Below are 17923 nucleotides of genomic sequence, written 5' to 3'. Positions count from 1 at the left end.
CCGAGGCGTCAACCTAGACCACAAACTGGAGGGAGTGGTCGGGGTGGCGAAGAATGGGCGCACTATTGAACAGCGTCTTGAGTTGACTGTATGCTTGGGATGCTGCCGGGGTCCATTGAAAGAGGGAGCTGGTGGATGTGAGGCTAGTGAGGGGAATTGCGACCTTGCTGTAATTACGAATGAATCGACGGTAGAAATTGGCGAATCCAAGGAAACGTTGCAGTTCTTTGTGGGTGGTGGGAGTGGGCCAGTTAACAACTGCTTGGATCTTGGCAGGGTCGGGTTGTAGTTGTCCTCTGGAGATGACGTAGCCCAGGAAGTGCATGGAGGAGAGGTGGAATTCGCACTTTTCAGGTTTAACATACAGACGGTATTCAAGGAGACGCTGAATGACTTGGCGTACATGGATGCTGTGTTCTTCGGGGGAGCGGGAAAAAATGAGGATGTCACTAAGGTATGCAAACACGAACCGGTTGAGAATGTCATGGAGGACGTCAGTAATAAATGTTTGGAAAAAACTGCAGTGGCATTGGTTAAACCAAATGGTATGACCATGGCATGACCAGACACTCGAAGTGTCCGAGAGGGGTATTGAAGGCGGTCTTCCATTCGTCCCCATCTCAGATACGGATGAGATGGTAGGCGTTTCGTAGATCGAATTTGAAGAATACCTGGGCGTCACAGAGGGGTTCAAACGAGGGGTCGATGAGGGGAAGCAGAGATTTATTCTTCACGGTGATATCATTGAGACCACGGTAGTCGATACATGATCGGAAAGTGGTGTCTTTCTTTTCAACAAAAAAGAAGACGGCCCCAACTGAAGAAGAGGAAGGTCGAATGAGTCCGGAAGCCAGAGAGTCATGGATATTGTCCTCCATTGCCATTTTCTCAGGTCGGGAAAGGTTGTAGAGACAGCTGGAGGGAAGAGGGGCCCCCGGGAGCAGATTAATTGCACAGTCATACGGGCGATGAGGGGTAGAGAAATGGCCAGGTCTTTACGAAACACCGGAGAGAGATCATGATATTCTTCAACGGTCAACGGGCGTGGAAGAGGGTGGCGGTTTACCAGAGGGAGGTATAGCTGAGAGCAAGGAGTGTGAGTGGCAGTGAGGGCTCCATCCGGTGATGGCTAAGTGTGTCCAGTCTATGGTGGGGTTATGTTTTTTGAGCCAGAGAATTCCAAGGACTAATGGGGTATCAGGGGCGAAATAATAATATCAGGGGCGAAATAAGCAAGGTGAATGGCACAGTTTGGTGGGTAATGGGGGAGATGATTCTGCCATTCAGGGCTGTGACCTTCTTCGGGGATGGAAGTGGTTGGAGATGGATTTGGAGCTGGCGAATTATGGCTTCATGAATGAAATTGTCATCGGCACCGGAATCAATCAGGGCAGTGATGGGGTTGTTATGAGTAGAAACTATAATGCAAGCGGGAACGGTAATGCGAGAAGGAGAGCTTGAGGGAATGGAGGTTTGGCTCACCACAACGCTCTCGGGTCGCGGTGAGCCTGGTCTTGTGGCCGGAGGGGACACGAGGAAATAAAGTGACCGGACTGACCGCAGTAGATACACAGCCACTAAATGATACGACGCTGACACTCCTGTGGATCTAACTGTGTCTTTGCATGGCCTCTTAGGTGGCTACGGGGAGAGACGGAAGTGTGGAAGACGGTGCGGGAGGCGGGTGTGAAGGCGACGGCGCGGCGCTCGGAGTGGAGAGCTTTGGCGTGAGCGAACCCCCCTCTCTTGTGTTCCCTCTCGCAGTCTGTTATCCAGATGCATGGAAAGGCTGATGAGATCCTCGACAGAGGAGGGCTCGTACCGGACTGCTAGCTCATCCTTGAGCTGCTTGGAAAGGCCATTAGAAAAAAATCCCCCGAACTGCGGCATCATCCCACCCACATTCATCCGCCAATATCCGGAACTCTATGGAATATTATGCTGCTGATTTAGCGCCCTGTGTGAGCGTGAGGAGATGACGGGTGGCTTCTTTGTCCTGAACGGGGTGATCGAACACAGTTTGTTGGAAAAGGAATCGAATGAGTGGAGTACCGGGGAGGAGGTTTGCCATAAGGAAGCGGACAATTTAGCTGCTTTGCCGCGGAGAAGGTTAGTGACATAAGCTATTTTGGATTCTTCGGTGGAATAACTGTATGGTTGAAGGTTGAAAACGAGTGAGCAATTGAGTAAAAACTGGCTACATGCACCTAGGTTCCCGGAGTAGGGCTCGGGCGACGGGACATGAGGTTCTTTGTACATGAGGCAGGGTGGCTCTGAGGCGTACTTACCGGTGGACATTTGGATAGCATCGTCGAGGAAAGGAGGGATACTTGTTGTGTGAAGGAGTGTAGGGATTCCATGAGTTCTTGGAGAGTCTTTTCTTGTCTTCCTATGTGAGCTCCTTGAAGAGTGAGTGCGTTCATCAGTGCCTCTGGAGTTGCTGGGTCCATAATGGCCAAAGTATTCTGTCACGTATGGGGAGTAGCTGGATCCAAGAGCAGGCAGAGGCAGATGTGAAATGATGTACAGTTTATTGAGGAAAGGTAACAATGGTGGTCCTAGGTGGGTTGGCAGTTGGTGGCGTGGACAGGTGGCAGGCAGTGGTGAGGACAGGTGGCTGGCTTGGTGGCAGCAATGACGTGGATCAGGAACACAGGGGAAAACATGCTGGAAGTAACTGCAATACTTTGGCGAGGATTTCCTGGAACAGGCACACTTATATACCGTTGGTGAGAATGTGAGTGGGAATGGTTGTTTGCTTATATGTGCCCTGTGATTGGCTGGCAACCAGTTCTGGGTGTAACCTGCCTCTCGCCCAGAGTCAGCTGGGATAGGCTCCAGCACACCCGCGACCCTAGTGAGGAAAAGCGGTACGGAAGATGAATAGGAAGAAGATTATGTTATGGCCAGAAAATGAGCAGACCCAGAGAAAGCAAAGGACTATCACTGTTAGCAGTTTATTTGAACGGGACAAACCATTTTAGCACCGCCTTAAAAAAAAAAAAATCTAATTTAACTAGGAAAGCAGGAGACGTTCTCTGCAGGTGATGGTGGCAGAAGGCAGGCTGATCAAGAAGTAACAGGTAGCCTACAGTGATGCACACTGGAGCAGCAGGTAGCAAAAACTTAAAAAGACAAATAAAAAAATAAAATAAAAAATTGATCACTGGATATAAACTAGTTTGGAGACACATACTCACTACTGAACTGGATGGAATTTTCCCACACTGGTGAGTTTTATTCAGGCTTTCTGGAGGGGTTGATGAGTGGCAATTGGGAAGGGTCAGCCATGCCCTCTACCAAAGGCCAACACTGCAGGAAGAATAAAAAAAAAAAAGAAAAAGAAAACTAAAAACATGAGACCTAAATATGCCCAAAACAGGAATTACCCAGAACATAACGAATTGATCATTGTTAAGAATTATATATAACTGAAAGGATAACTGATGGATGGACAATTCATTGATTCATTGATTTATTGATTGATGATTACTTGTCCCTGTAGTCAATAAAGGGAATATCCAATCTCTACTACACATTGTTTCAGTGTAAGTATTCAGCAGAGCTGGGGAAAAAAGTACTACCAAAGCTAAGTGGACTATAAAATGTGGCCTCGACTGAAAAATTTTTGTGCCGCCGTCCATGTTTTCCACACGGACACGTCTTGCAGATGACGCACTCAGTGTTGGAATAATGGCAAAAGTGTGGGATCATCATTTTAAATTAAAAAGTGGCACGAATAAAGTCCTATGTAATTACAGAAAAGTGGAGCTGGCCCATTCACTCCAGGTCGACGAGCAGATACTCTACGGTAACGTGTTTTTAAAATTTCTTTTAATACTAATTAGCATATTTAATATAGCATTGCTAGTTAGAAGGTACTGTATGGTGTTACATGAGGAGGAGACGCACCAAGATACAGTATATCATGTTAAGATCACTTCCCACTGCTGCTTGTATGAATCTTAAGGCAGCGCTCGACGAAGCTAGCAAGTAGCAATCATAGGCTAACCTGTCTGCATTCTGCAACACTTGAAAATCGGTCCCTTATTACTAAACATCATCAAGCCTCAAAACAGTACACCCCATCATTAATTCATTGGAGTAAAAAATTATTCACTAATTTGGGCGGCTGTGGCTCAGTTGTTAGAGTGCGTCTACCTACTGAGCCACAGCCGCCCAAAGAGACATTTTCAAGAGCCATAGTCTATTTTCAACACATCACATTGTAATGCCTGGATCACACTACATGATTTTAGCCCCGTCATGGGACCAATTTGCTATCATGGCTGATTTGACATGTTTTGTTGGAAACGGCCGGCATTTTTACATACAAACGGCATTAAAAGTATGTGACTATACCTCAAGCTCTCATTGAAGAATGGACAGCATGGTAACGGTTGTATGCAGTAGCGTTGACAAGGTTTTCGGTTCCAGCTCTCCCAACAGTGCTTGATTTGACAATGAAGACGGTATATGCTGATATCGTAATACACGTCAAGATATTTAGGGCAAAAGTCTAACATAGGTATTAGCAGAGATCCAGTGGCAGTGTAAGTGGCATTATTATCATGCAAGAGGGTGTAAAAAAATTATTTTTAGGGAAACGAAAGTAATATGACAAAGCTTTTTCTGTGCTTGTATCCTAAGAACCTACAACAATAGAGCCTGTATTATTATTATTGTATAGCCTACAATAACGGTTAATGCTGCAGATGCACAAATAAATTAATATGAAAATGGTGATTTATAGTAAATATAGTAAATATAGTGTTAGTAACTTTACATCAACTTTAACAAACTTACGTCTTATTTTGCATGTAATAGGACAAAATAAACAACAATAATTGCTTAATAAATGGTTATCAAATCAAAATACATGTTTGCAGTACATTTTATTGCAAAATCAAATTTCATCTGATTATTCAAGATTCAAGATTCTTTACAGTCATTGTACAAACCATGATACAACAAAATTCTGGTGCACTCAAGAACCGGACTTAAATCAGTAAAAAAGACAATAATAAGTATTTCCATTCATTCACTTCAACTCTTGTTCAAGTCAAGTCAAGTTTATTTGTATAGGCCTTAATCACAAAGGAGTTTCAAAGGGCTTTATAGGCCCACAATTGGCAATGATTGACAACATCAATCATGATTGACAACATCAATCATCACAAACAAGAAGGGGCAAGAAGAACTCAAAATCCCATTTGGGGAAAAAAGAAACCTTGAGAAGAGACCACAGATGGGTGATCCCCCTTTCTGGATGGACCAGGCTGCAATGGATGCCAAGTGGGTAACATTTATCCCATAGTCTGGTGCTGTACAGTGTTCATTAAGATGGCATACGAGTCCATTTAAAGTGATGTAGCGCCACACGGGTCTGCCTCAGGACTTGGCTTGGTCGGTCGGAGCAGAATCCTCCATAGCAACGACTCTGGGGAGGTGGTCCACCCCAGATTTTGTCCCTGTTGTTCTGTGCAGAATCCATACAGCAGTAGCCTCAGATGCAGTCATCATCACCTAGCCCTCTCTCAGAGTAGGAGAGAGAAGACATGCGGGCGTGAAACACGCCTATGTGTATTTTAACTCGATGTGAAAGTGTAAAAATAAGTCTTAAGTTAAGATTTAAACATTTCCACTGAGGTAGCTACTAATAGCTGCATGTAGGGCATTCCAGAGTACTGGAGCCCGAATAGAAAATGCATGAGAGCCTCCAGACTTCTTTCTGGCTCTTGGAGTCACCAAAAGACAGGCATGTTGCGAGCGTAGGTTTCGGGACGGAACATAGGAAGCTGTGTAATATTTTATGAGTAATGCCTGGATCAGACCACAAAGCAAAGCAAAGCAAATTGTTTTATATATCACATTTCATACACACCGTAACTTAATTTGCTTTACATGATTAAAAGCATTTAAAAACAAAGAAAAATCAAACAATGTCGGAAAGGCGGAACCATATAATGTGTCACCCATCAACACGACCGGATACACTTGTTACCATGGCGACGACGACAACACGCCACGCCAATGTATTGTGTGGGCCGCGGGCACACATTACATTCAAGGATTGCTTCAGGTATGTTCACACATTTTTAATATGGTACACCTCGCAAGCAGGCAACAAAACGGTATGCAGCCTAGCAAGCTAGTGCTAGCACTAACGGACGTACATAAACATTCCAACGTTCTGTCGAATCATGCTCTAAAGCTTCAGTAAACATTGGTTTGTGCGCATGAATAAATGTTAACAACGGCGACAAAGTATGTTGACAACGGCAAGCACAGGGGCCGAAGTGCCGGTCACAACAGGCAATCCTATTGGTCGACATCAAGGTGCGCTGTTGGAGAGTTGTCTTTGATATGTCACACTACACAGAAGATATCCAAATGCAAGACTTTTCATTTTGGCGTCATAGGGCTATCATAGAGCCAAATCGTTGGTCGTGGATTATGTCACACTACAAGATGTTTTGTCATTCCCGACGAAAATATGTCAGGCCTGATCTAAGAAATCGGCTGCGATAGCTAATTGAGCCAATATCGGGGGTAAAATCCTGTAGCCTGATCGAGGTATGATTAACAAAACCTTAAAATCGCATTGTACAAATTCAACATTCTGCACACTGCATTTATACCATACACTCAGTACCATCTTATGCAGTCAAAGGATAGAAGTCCACTCATCATAAATGAGAATAAAATGCATGTTAGTCGTTAAAAAAAAATCGAAAACAATTTTTTCGGGGTGATTCCTTGATTATTCGATGAATTATTTGATGGGATAATTGATACTAAAAAATATTTGATAGTAACAGCCCTTGAATTCAGGCCGTGACATTCAAAATGTGTAATTGCCTAATCTTTTACTCTCATGTGCTATCCTGTTCTAACCTATCATTCCCATGTTTCTTATGCCCTAATAAAATCCACCTTACTTTTCGTGTAACACCGACATGCATCAGAAGTACAATGTAGTATTACTACGACTTGTGGTGGATTCATAAGCATTTATGGCATAAAAAAAGCTCCTCTATATTGCTGTATTATTTACCAGCAGCACACCTGTGCTGAAGTCTCCTCCTGGTTGTTATGTGCCAGGCATTTGGTGTCAGAGGTGTTGCATCATATGGGCTCACACTTGTATAGCTGTTTGGCATTTGTCTGGGGAATTTTTGGTAGAGGAAAAATAATATGGTGATGTTTGAAAGCAATGTAATTAGAGGGTGATGAAACATCAATACATCCATACATCCATTTTCTGTACCGCTTATCCTCACTAGGGTCGCGGGCGTGCCACAGCCTATCCCAGCTATCTTCGGGCGAGGGGCAGGGTACACCCTGAACTGGTCGCCAGCCAATCGCATGACACATAAAAATAAACAATCATTTGCACTCACGTTCACACCTAGGGGCAATTTAGATTCTTCAATCAACCTACCAAGCATGTCTTTGGGTGTGGGATGAAACCGGAGTACCCGGAGAAAATCCACGCAGGCACGGGGAGAACATGCAAACTCCACATAGGCGGGGCCGGAATTTAGAGCCCGGTCCCCAGAACTGTGAGGCAGATGTGCTAACCAGTTGTCCAACGTGCCGCCGAGTAATGAAACAATATATAATTAAATTATAATTATAATTTATTTCTGGGCGGCACAGTGGACAACTGGTTAGAGCATCTGCCTCACAGTTCTGAGGAGCGGGGTTCAGTCCCCGGTCCCGCCTGTGTGGAGTTTGCATGTTCTCCCCGTGCCTGCATGGGTTTTCTCCGGACACTCTGGTTTCCTCCCACATCCCAAAAACATGCATGGTAGGCTAATTGACAACTTTAAATTGCCTGTGAGTGTGAATGGTTGTTTGTTTGTATGTGCCCTAAGATTGGCTGGCAACCAGTTCAGGGTGTACCCCGCCTCCTGCCTGATAATAGCTGGGATAGGCGCCAGTACACCCGCGATCCTAGTGAGGAGAAGCGGCTCAGAAAATGGATGGATGGATTTATTTCTGTCCAAGCATGACTCCTCATATATTAACACAGGATGTCTCTGCAACCAACTTCACAACCCCAAGCCAGCCCACAACTTTGGTTCCATGATGGCACTATAGTCTTATACAGTAAGGCTTTTATTTCCAGCCTGGTCACTTACCATACACAGTGAATTTACAGCCTGCAGTATAATGTTGGCAGAAGAACACTGGTGTCGGATGACTCATTATTTTTCCAAACAGACAAAGATTATTGAATAAATAGGAATAGAAAAATTTTGTTTTGGTGTTACTAATAATACTTATTATAAAACACGTGTTTGAGATGTTTCCACCCACCACGTATTAGCTCATGACACAGTTTGAAACTGGCATTTTCTACATGTTCTGCTAATTTTTAATAGGTAGTTTCTCTTCTAAAAGGTGACATCTTTTTGGTCCAAAAAATGTGAGACCAAGAGCAATGCTCCAACAATGTCTTTCTTAAAATTCGTAGACGATGACTTCAGGGTTGCTGAATGACAATAAAAACCTTTCAGACCTCACTGGAATACTTTCTCTGTCCGTTTCAGAGTCAGAAGACACAAAGCACCAACGGCTATGAGGTTGGACCTTTTGTGTACAAGTCACATTTGTGCTTCAGCATGAATCAAATTGAGGACATTAGGGTTCTTTTTTTATTGCCTACTTGCTTGTGTGTGAGTGTGTAGAGCTGGTCCACTGTCAGGACAAAAACCACACTGCTCCTCCTGAATCCGAGATTCGACTTCCCGACTCCATCTCCAACCTCAGCCAAATTACCTGTTTGTTGATTGTTGTTCTATAACCTAATTATTTGCTTTCAGTTAGGACATTATTTCCATTAATAAGCAGGAGGTGTTCGATCAGGATGAGCCTCAAATGATAAATGAAGCACCTGTCAGAGTAAATGTACATTGTATATAAAGGCATCAACGTGAATAAATAAGTTTTCTGGAATGCATTAAAATGAAATTAAATACAAGATTCTCCCAAAGCCAGTGAAGTGAAGGATGTATAAATCAAAGCTTTTTTGTTCGCTTGCATAGTTTTCACTATATTTGAGATTCCCTGTGGTGTTAACCTGTTGGTTTGAGCTGACTTTGTTCCCCCTCGGAGGTATATGCAAATGAGCAATGTTTTTACAGTGAGGGAAAAAAGAAGAAAGAATCAGCCTGTCGCAAGTGTGTGGTCCACTGGGAAACCTGATCGAGGTACCTGTGTGTGTGTGCGTGTGTGTGCGTGTGTGTATGTGTTTGGTGTGTGAGTGTGGAGACGGGGACAGTGACCTACTTTCTACCACAAGAATCTAGTGGGAGAGTACATGTTGAAAGTCCCGCTTGTGTGATAAGAAGAAGGTTTCTTGCAACATCTGTTCATGCAACTGGAACAAAACTTAGGCCACTCTTTGAGATGTAAAAGATAAAGTATGTCTTGGACATCATTTTGAACTGTTAAAGAATTGTGAATATTGAGTATGTGTGTCTGTGTCTTTTGTCACTGAAGGCCATGTTATTCCATGCTTAGGATGCAAGGATTTTATTATTATTGGCAATGCTCAATACTGTAGACCAGTGGTGCTTAACTTAGTTGGAAGCACTGAACCCCATAAGTTTCAGATGCACATTCACGGAACCCTTCTTAATTGGAACAATAAAATATGGTTTATTTCAAATTCAAAACAGGTACTTTATATATTTTATTTGTGCATAAAATGAACCATGCATCAGACAAATCACCATCAGTGTTCAAAGAGCAAACCCAAAAATAAATTAATTTCACACAAAAAACAAAATTCAATTCACGGTGGACGACTGGTTAGCACATCTGCCTCACAGTTCTGAGGACGCGGGTTCAAATCCAGCCTCACCTGTGTGGAGTTTGCATGTTCTCCCAGTGCCTGTGTGGGTTTTCTCAGGGCACATCCAAAAAACATGCATGGTAGGTTAATTGAAGACTCTAAATTGCCCCGTAGGTGTGAATGTGAGTGTGAATGGTTATTTGTTTGTATGTGCCCTGCGATTGGATGGCAACCAGTTCAGGGTGTACCCCGCCTCCTGCCCGATGATAGCTGGGATAGGCTCCAGCGCTCCCGCAACCCTTGTGAGGATAAGCGGCTCAGAAAATGGATGGATGGATGCATGTGAATTTTGCTTTTGCCTTTCACCTTGGCAAGTACAACTCATCATTTTCACAACAAAGTCTGTTCCTTTTCTTTCTTTTTGCATCTACAATTGTTCGCTAGGATACGGTGCAAGCGTGCCCATATTTAATAGTGGTTGAAGTAGCGTGGATGTTTTTCCCGCTTGTTGGTCTGTTGCTCGTAGGCATGTCGCTTAGTCGGGCTTCTACAGGATGCTGGCATGTCGAGTAAAGCTTCCATTCATGTCTGTGTATTGCACTCCGCCGGTTTCCAGCTGAGGATTACAACCTATCGATTTGGAGGTGCTTATACTCATCCCAACTGCTTCACACTTGGCTGCAAACTGCTCTAGCAGGAGTTGAAGATCATGCCTTGATGAAGCCATGAGAACCATATAATCTGCAAAAGGCAGAGACACAATACTGAGCTCACCAAACTAGACCCCCTCAACGCCTCAGTGTGCCTAGAAATTCTGTCCATAAAGGTAATGAACAGAATCGGTGACAAAAGGCAGCCTTAGCGGAGTCCAATGCTCACTGGAAACAAATCCGACTTACCAAACACTCCCACCGGTCATACAGGGACTGAACAGCCTGTATTAAGCAGTCTGTTGCCCGCCCATACTCATGGGGCACCTTCCACAGGACTCCCCAAGGGAAATGGTCAAACACATTCTCCAAGTCCAGAAAGCAGTGAACTTCCATGCACCCTGCAGAACCTAACTGAGGGTGTAGAGATGGTCACTGTTTTATGGCCAAGACAAAAACCACGATGCTGCTCCTGAATATGAGATTCAACTTCCTGATGGACCCTTCTCTCCAGCACCCCCTAATAGACCTTACCAGGGAGGCTGTGGTGTGTGATAACTGTAGTTGGAGCTCGTGATGCACCGAAATGAAAATTATTGACCAAAACCGAAAAACTGTTGAGCGCAAAGCCAAAAACCAAAAAGTTCAAACACCCAAAGAACTTATAAAACTGAATTTGTAAGCAATTCATACAAAGAAATGCAACAAAGTGCTTTACATAAAATAAAATATAAAAATAAATCAAACACAGTCAATTATTAATTATAAAACTATGCCAGTCATTAGGAAAAATGCATTTATGGTTATGACTGCAGAGCTGCCAACCTATAGAAATTCACTTCCAGAACAATTTGTTTGAATTTGAAACCAAATGTCTTGTCTTGAATGCTCTTTTTGTATTTCTTGTTTCCACTATGGCTGCTGGAATGAGGCAAATTCCCCATTGTGGGACTAATAAATGTTATCTCATACAGTGCACAGTACTTTTAAATTCATAGGCCCATTTTCTCAAGTGACGTAATAACAGTGACGTGTTCATTCATTTCCGGTTTCCAGCCCCTGTGTTTATGTATTGTAGCTGTCTAGTGTTATCGTATATTTCATTATTTACTTCGAAAAACACATAATCATTTTCCTAATATTCTGCTCTTCAGATTTGGCTAATCTGCGCTGTAACTTGGCTCCAGCCAGACCAATGTGACAACCGTACTGTACCACACAATCACTTATTTTGTTGTTTTGAGACTTTAGGTCATGATAGCTTAGCAACTGGCACCCTCACCATCTGTCACCCGTCTTACACTCCCTCGTTTGTGATAATGATAATTGTCAAAATGTAGTTTAATCCTTGTCATGGAGGCGATGATTAGTGACTTTTGCTGCGTTGACAACGGATGCGATGCACACGTTCTTTTGCCTCCGCAGCTCGGCATCGTATTTAGCCGTGTTTTCCTCCGCGGCTCGGCATCTTATTTAGCTGTAGCTTGTAGATAGCTGGGGCGGTGCAATTACATAGCATGCAACAAGAATTCCAATTTAGTAGCCAAACAGCAGAAAGCAACACTGTTGGGTGAGATTAGGGATATATACATACCAGCTCAGGCTCTTTCCCTGCCATAGAGGTCATGTTCCACTTGCCTAGAGCTAGCATCTTTAGCCAGGGATTGGACCGCCAAATTCCCAGCCTTCGGCCACCGGAGCCCAGCTCACACTGCAGCCGACGCCATTGGCCCCTCCCACAGGTGGTGAGTCCATAGGTAGGGGCTTAGGGCTATGCATAACCGGGCCCCATGTTTTTTTTTTTTTTTTTTTTTGTCCTGTTCGGCTGTTAGGTCAAGCAGAATGTAGGATCTGTATCCCTTTTATGCCAGAACAGTTTTACTGTGTCACAGTAGAGTATTTAAGTTGCCGCTGTGGTTTCTTAGTGTTATAATTGATGTTTATTGAGAATCAGAATCGATCAGTCGAACAGAACAAAGTTTTTAGTGGGGAGAGCGAAACAAAGACAAAAGGCAAAGCACTAATTGTAAACAGGATGAGAAAAGTAAATCATTACATATCTACAACAGTAAAATATTAGATATGAGTGTTGCATGGGGCTGTAGTGATACACCCTGTGAGGGTAGGACAGGACAAGATAGAACAGGACAGGAGCAGAACCATGCAGGACAAGGGTCGTGAACCTGGCTGTACAACGGAAGTGTGGTGGGATTGACTATGTAAATTCTAAAAGTCTATAGGACGAGAGTGAGTGAGGGGGATAACCAAGCGATTTGCATATTCATGAGTTATTTGTCGCTCCATGCAGCTCCATGCATGCCATGGAATCGTTAACTTTGGAACCGGTTCTCATTGTTTCTTGGTTTTTCGATTCCCATCCCTACACAGTTTCTTTAATGGATTATAAGAATATAAACTGGGGTTTGGTCAGCGTTCTTCAATGGCAAGTGATTGTTTTCTGAAGATTGCACTGAAAATAAAAGAATCACAGTAATAACTCTCTATTTTATAGGTCTTGAAAGTTTAAAAGTGTTTATAACTGTTGTGTCACAAACATATGCATTTATGTTAAGATGATTTTTATATATTTTTGTCTTCTAGTGAGCGCTGTCCTGCAGAGTCCAGTCTTCACCAAACAGCCTGGTAGCATCGTGTACCCAGTGGAATCTCTGGAGAAGAACAGAGAGGTCGTATTCAGTTGTGAAGCTCAGGCAAGCCCACCACCAGTCTATCGGTAAGTGACTGCTGTATTATTAACTTTTTTTTAGTTATTGTCATGCAGCTTTGATTGTTTTTAAAGAAGTTTAATTTGTCAAAGTCGGAAGCGGGTTTATTGTGAGCTAATGCATAAAGCTGAGACCTGCATATGCAGAAGCCCTATGCTGCACCACCCCCAAATAGGTATTGAAAAAAGCCATCATGTGACGCAGTCACGTACAGAAATGTTTAATGATTTTCCTCACTACACCGCCACAATAGATTTGAAAAGCAACAATTTTTTAAAATTTAATTGTAGACTGTCATCTTTAATTGAAGAGGTTGCACAGAAAGTCTGGAGCTCAGGGATATCTGCAAATTCAGAGTTTCTTCCTCAGACACTCAGTGACGGCTTCACTGCAGTTGCTGCTTGTCTGTGGGTCTTGCTGCCTTAACTGTTGTCTTCAGTAAGTGAAAAAAAACATGACTTGGCCATTGAGAAATGTATATCAATAATACAGTATATAAGAATCACAACTAATTTGTCTGAGGCAAAAAAACGTCATGTTGCAATTCCACAAGTTCAATTACAAATAACAACAAATGAGAAAATGTGTGTAATTAAACAATTACACTAAATTTTTCATCTGTTCTATGGAAACATTGTAAAGATTCTGCTGATGATGTATGTACTGTATCCATCCATCCATCCATTTTCGGAGCCACTTATCCTCACAAGGGTCATGGGAGTGCTGGAGCCTATCCCGGCTATCATCGGGCAGGAGGCGGGGTACACCCTGAACTGGTTACCAGCCAATCGCAGGGCACATAGAAACAAACAACTATTTGCACTCACATTCACACCTACGGGCAATTTAGAGTCTTCAATTAACCTACCATGCATGTTTTTGGGATGTGGGAGGAAACCAGAGTGCCAGGAGAAAACCTGCGCAGGCACGGGGAGAACATGCAAACTCCACACAGGCGGGGCCGGGATTTGAACCCCAGTCCTCAGAACTGTTAGGCTGACGCTCAAACCAGTCGTCCACCGTGCCGCCGTATGTACTGTATGTCTTTCATAATTACATTTCCAAACAGAACTTCAGAAAAAAAAGCTTTATTTGTCATTTTCTTTTTTTGTATTAATACAAATTAACACATCAGGTTTAACAAAACGAACAGCCAGCCTAACATTTAAAGCCTGATAAGCCAGATGGTGTGGTATTTATGCCACTGTGTACTCAGTTTGTTCCATGATTACATAAAGCATGTGCCTTAAAGTGGAGCTGCTGTTGTTGCCTGCTTGCCAGCATAAATCACTGTAAATAGAGTTATTAAATAATGGAGTTAACAGTGGTCGACATATTCATAATATGTTGTGACGCTGTTCCAGGACCCAAATAAATGATTCCTTCATTGCTTTGAATTTATCTGGGATCTCATTTACTTAAGAGTGGATAACATACCGACTTAAAGTATGCCTATGAATAAACTGAAAATAGTGTGGACACAAAAATGCTCACTTGTGTTTTACATTTATTTATTTATTTTGAGTGATATGACTGACAGGGGCCCTGCAAAATAGTATTTAAAATATGTGGCATTGAAATGGTGGCACCCAAAATGATATTTTTTCACTTGGCCCCAAATTGCTGGCCCTTGTGTGCAGACACACACCAACACACACTCTCTGTTTCGTACACTTACATTCACCAAAATACAATATTCCCTACACTCCAGTGAAGATAAACATGCATAAATTCATGCATCCATCGATCCATTTTAGGACGCCAGTCGTTCCCAGCAGACCCTCACAATACGTTTGGGCCTGCCAAGTCGGACCGGCATCTTCCCCCACCATCGGAGCCAACTCACCACCAGGTGGTGATCAGTCGACAGCTCCGCCCCTCTCTTTACCCGAGTGTCCAAGACATGCGGCCGCAAGTCCGATGACACGACCACAAAGTCGATCATCGAACTGCGACCTCGGGTGTCCTGGTGCCAAGTGCATGGAGTCCCCAACGGAAGCGCTCTCCAGCACCCTCCAAGGACTCCAAAAAGGGTGGGTAGTCTGAACTGCTGTTTGGTGCATAGGCACAAACAACAATCAGGACCCGTCCCCCCACCCGAAGGCCGAGGGAGGCTACCCCAACGTACAGGCGCCGAGCCGGGGAGCAATAAGTATACCCACACCTGCTCGGTGCCTCTCACCGTGGTCAACTCCAGAGTGGAAGAGAGTCCAACCCCTCTCGAGAGGACTAGTACCAGAGCCCAAGCTGTGTGTGGAGGCGAGTCCGACTATATCTAGTCGGAACTTCTCTACCTCACACACCAGCTCGGGCTCCTTCCCTCCCAGAGAGGTGACATTCCACGTCCCTAGAGCCAGCTTCTGTAGTCGGAGATCGGATCGCCAAGGTCCTCACCTTTGGCCACGGCCCAGCTTGCACTGCACCCAACCCCTATGGCCCCTCCCACAGGTGATGAGCCCATGGGAAGGGGGACCCACTTTACCCTTTCGGGCTGTGCCCGGCCGGGCCCCATGGGTGCAGGCCCGGCCACCAGGCGCTCCCCTTTGAGCCCCACCTCCGGGCCTGGCTCCAGAGGGGAGCCCCGGTGACCCGCGTCCGGGCAAGGGAAACCTGAAACCATTTATTGTTCTCGTCATAGAGGTTTTTGGATAAATTGCATGAATTCAATAAATCCAAAATATGTCCAGAAAGAAGTAGTCATTCCAGTCTCCATTATGATCTTTCTCACTGTTTGTGCAATGTAATTTTTTTTCTTCCACCAGTTTCTTCAAATATAGGTCAGTGATGAGCCATTGGACAAGTTGTTGCAATTTAACTCTTTGATGAGCCTTACTAATAAAAAAAATCATCATCTTTACCGGGCGGCATGGTAGACAACTGGTTAGCACATCTGGCTCACAGTTCTGAGGACCGGGGTTCAAATCCCGGCCTCACCTGTGTGGAGTTTGCATGCTCTTCCCGTGCCTCCGTGGCTTTTCTCTGGGCACTGCTGTTCCCTCCCACATCACAAAAACATGCATTGTTGGTTGATTGAGGACTCTAAATTTCTCGTAGGTGTGAATGTGTGCGCGAATGGTTGTTTGTTTATATGTGCTCTGTGATTGGCTGACGACCAATTCAGGGTGTACCCCCCCTCTCGCCTGAAGATAGCTGGGATAGGCTCCAGCACGCCCGTGACTCTTGTGAGGATAAAGCGGTACAGAAAATGGAAGGATGGATCATCTTTACCAGGGTAGAATGCAAGTAGGAGGCATTTGTTTTAATTGTGGAACAATAATGATTTACAAGCAACAATTCATGTATTTAACAATTTATGTTGTTTGACTGCAGTCTGGAAAGATGTGTGGTATGCAATTATAGATACCTCAGATCCTTGGCACCACAGTAGTTCATGACTTCTGGGATTAACACATGTAGGGGAAGAGTGCTGGCCCCTCTCCACCCTCATTTCAGTCAAATGTACAGATTTTGCTCTTCTGCTTCTCATTAGGAAAAGCACAGGTGTGGTTCACAGAAAAAAAAAAAAAAAAATTGCTAAATACAACTGATAACGTCTCTCTATTTTCTAATTTATGTTTTTAGATGGAAACGTAATGGGACAGAAATCAGTCCCAAATCTGGATATCACTACAGTTTGTCTGGAGGCAACCTCCGAATCAGTCATCTGAACAAAGACCAAGATGCTGGAACATATCAGTGCCTCGCCTCCAATGCTTTTGGGACCATTGTCAGCCGAGAGGCCAGTCTGACTTTTGCATGTGAGTCTTTATTGTCACTAATGGTTTCTTTGAGAAAGAAATACAGCCAGCACAGTGTTTCCTACAGGACTGAAATCTGTTTGTGGTGGTGGGTATCCAGCAGCTGGCCGGGGGTTTTGGGGGGTGGAACAGGGGTTAAAGTTCAACGAACACTGAGTGAATAACTTGTAATAAAAGATAATATTGCAATTGCAAAACACACAATTGATTGAATAAATGAATACATAAATACAAAGGGATTAATATAAAATATAAAATCAAACACTTACAGGGTTCGACACTAACTTTTCCATTGATCGCACTGGACCATGCATGATGTGGTGTAGTCTTACGTAATTGGCATACCGTAGCTTTGTATATCATAAAGATAGACCGTGACTCAAGTTATAAAAAATGAAAATGCAGTTTGTCTGCCACAAGCAGTGGCTGACTAAACAGGTCATTTCTTTATAATATACATTAATTTTAAAAGACAAAATGGAAACATTTACAGATAAAAGCAAAGCATAACAACAGGCATGCATGTGTTTACATGTATTCTAGGTATTCTGTATTTTTTTTAGTTAAATTAACGTAAGAGCAGCATAACTTTAATTTAATAACAGCATATATGGGGGTGAGGGGGAAGTTGGAATAAGGGAAAAAAACAATAACTGTGATTTGAATATAATATAATATTATATTATATAATAATAATATAATAATAATTATATATTATAATTATAATATAATTATAATATATATAATAATTATAATAATATAATATAAATAATATATATATAATATAATATAAAATATTTGTCAGCAAATGAGCAGAACTTGTTTTTTGTAACAATGTAGTTGTTTTCAAAACATGCCGTAGTGTACATCAAATTACAACTAACTACATTTGCTGTCACTTTTTAAAAATTATTTTAATAAAGAACTTCACTTGCGGTTTTCAGTATGAGTCCCGTGGGAGTATGAAGTGGGACGCTGACACTG

General features: G+C 43.2%; 1 protein-coding gene across 3 annotated transcripts in view; it reads left to right on the top strand.

The window, feature by feature from the left end:
- LOC133408976 (contactin-4-like) overlaps positions 1-17923 on the top strand; it is a 227005-nt gene that overhangs the window by 50942 nt on the left and 158140 nt on the right. For 2 of the 3 annotated variants that reach the window (XM_061688418.1, XM_061688417.1), the window contains exons 3-4: positions 13057-13189; positions 16764-16939. The exons of the other annotated variant lie outside the window; for it this stretch is intronic. In XM_061688418.1, the coding sequence (XP_061544402.1) occupies positions 13057-13189; positions 16764-16939 (309 nt within the window). The remainder of the gene's footprint in view (positions 1-13056; positions 13190-16763; positions 16940-17923) is intronic. 3 annotated transcript variants of the gene reach the window in all.

This window comes from Phycodurus eques, chromosome 10 (assembly GCF_024500275.1).
Source record: "Phycodurus eques isolate BA_2022a chromosome 10, UOR_Pequ_1.1, whole genome shotgun sequence".
Lineage (NCBI taxonomy): Eukaryota > Metazoa > Chordata > Actinopteri > Syngnathiformes > Syngnathidae > Phycodurus > Phycodurus eques.
This window is presented reverse-complemented; position numbering and strand designations above follow the sequence as displayed.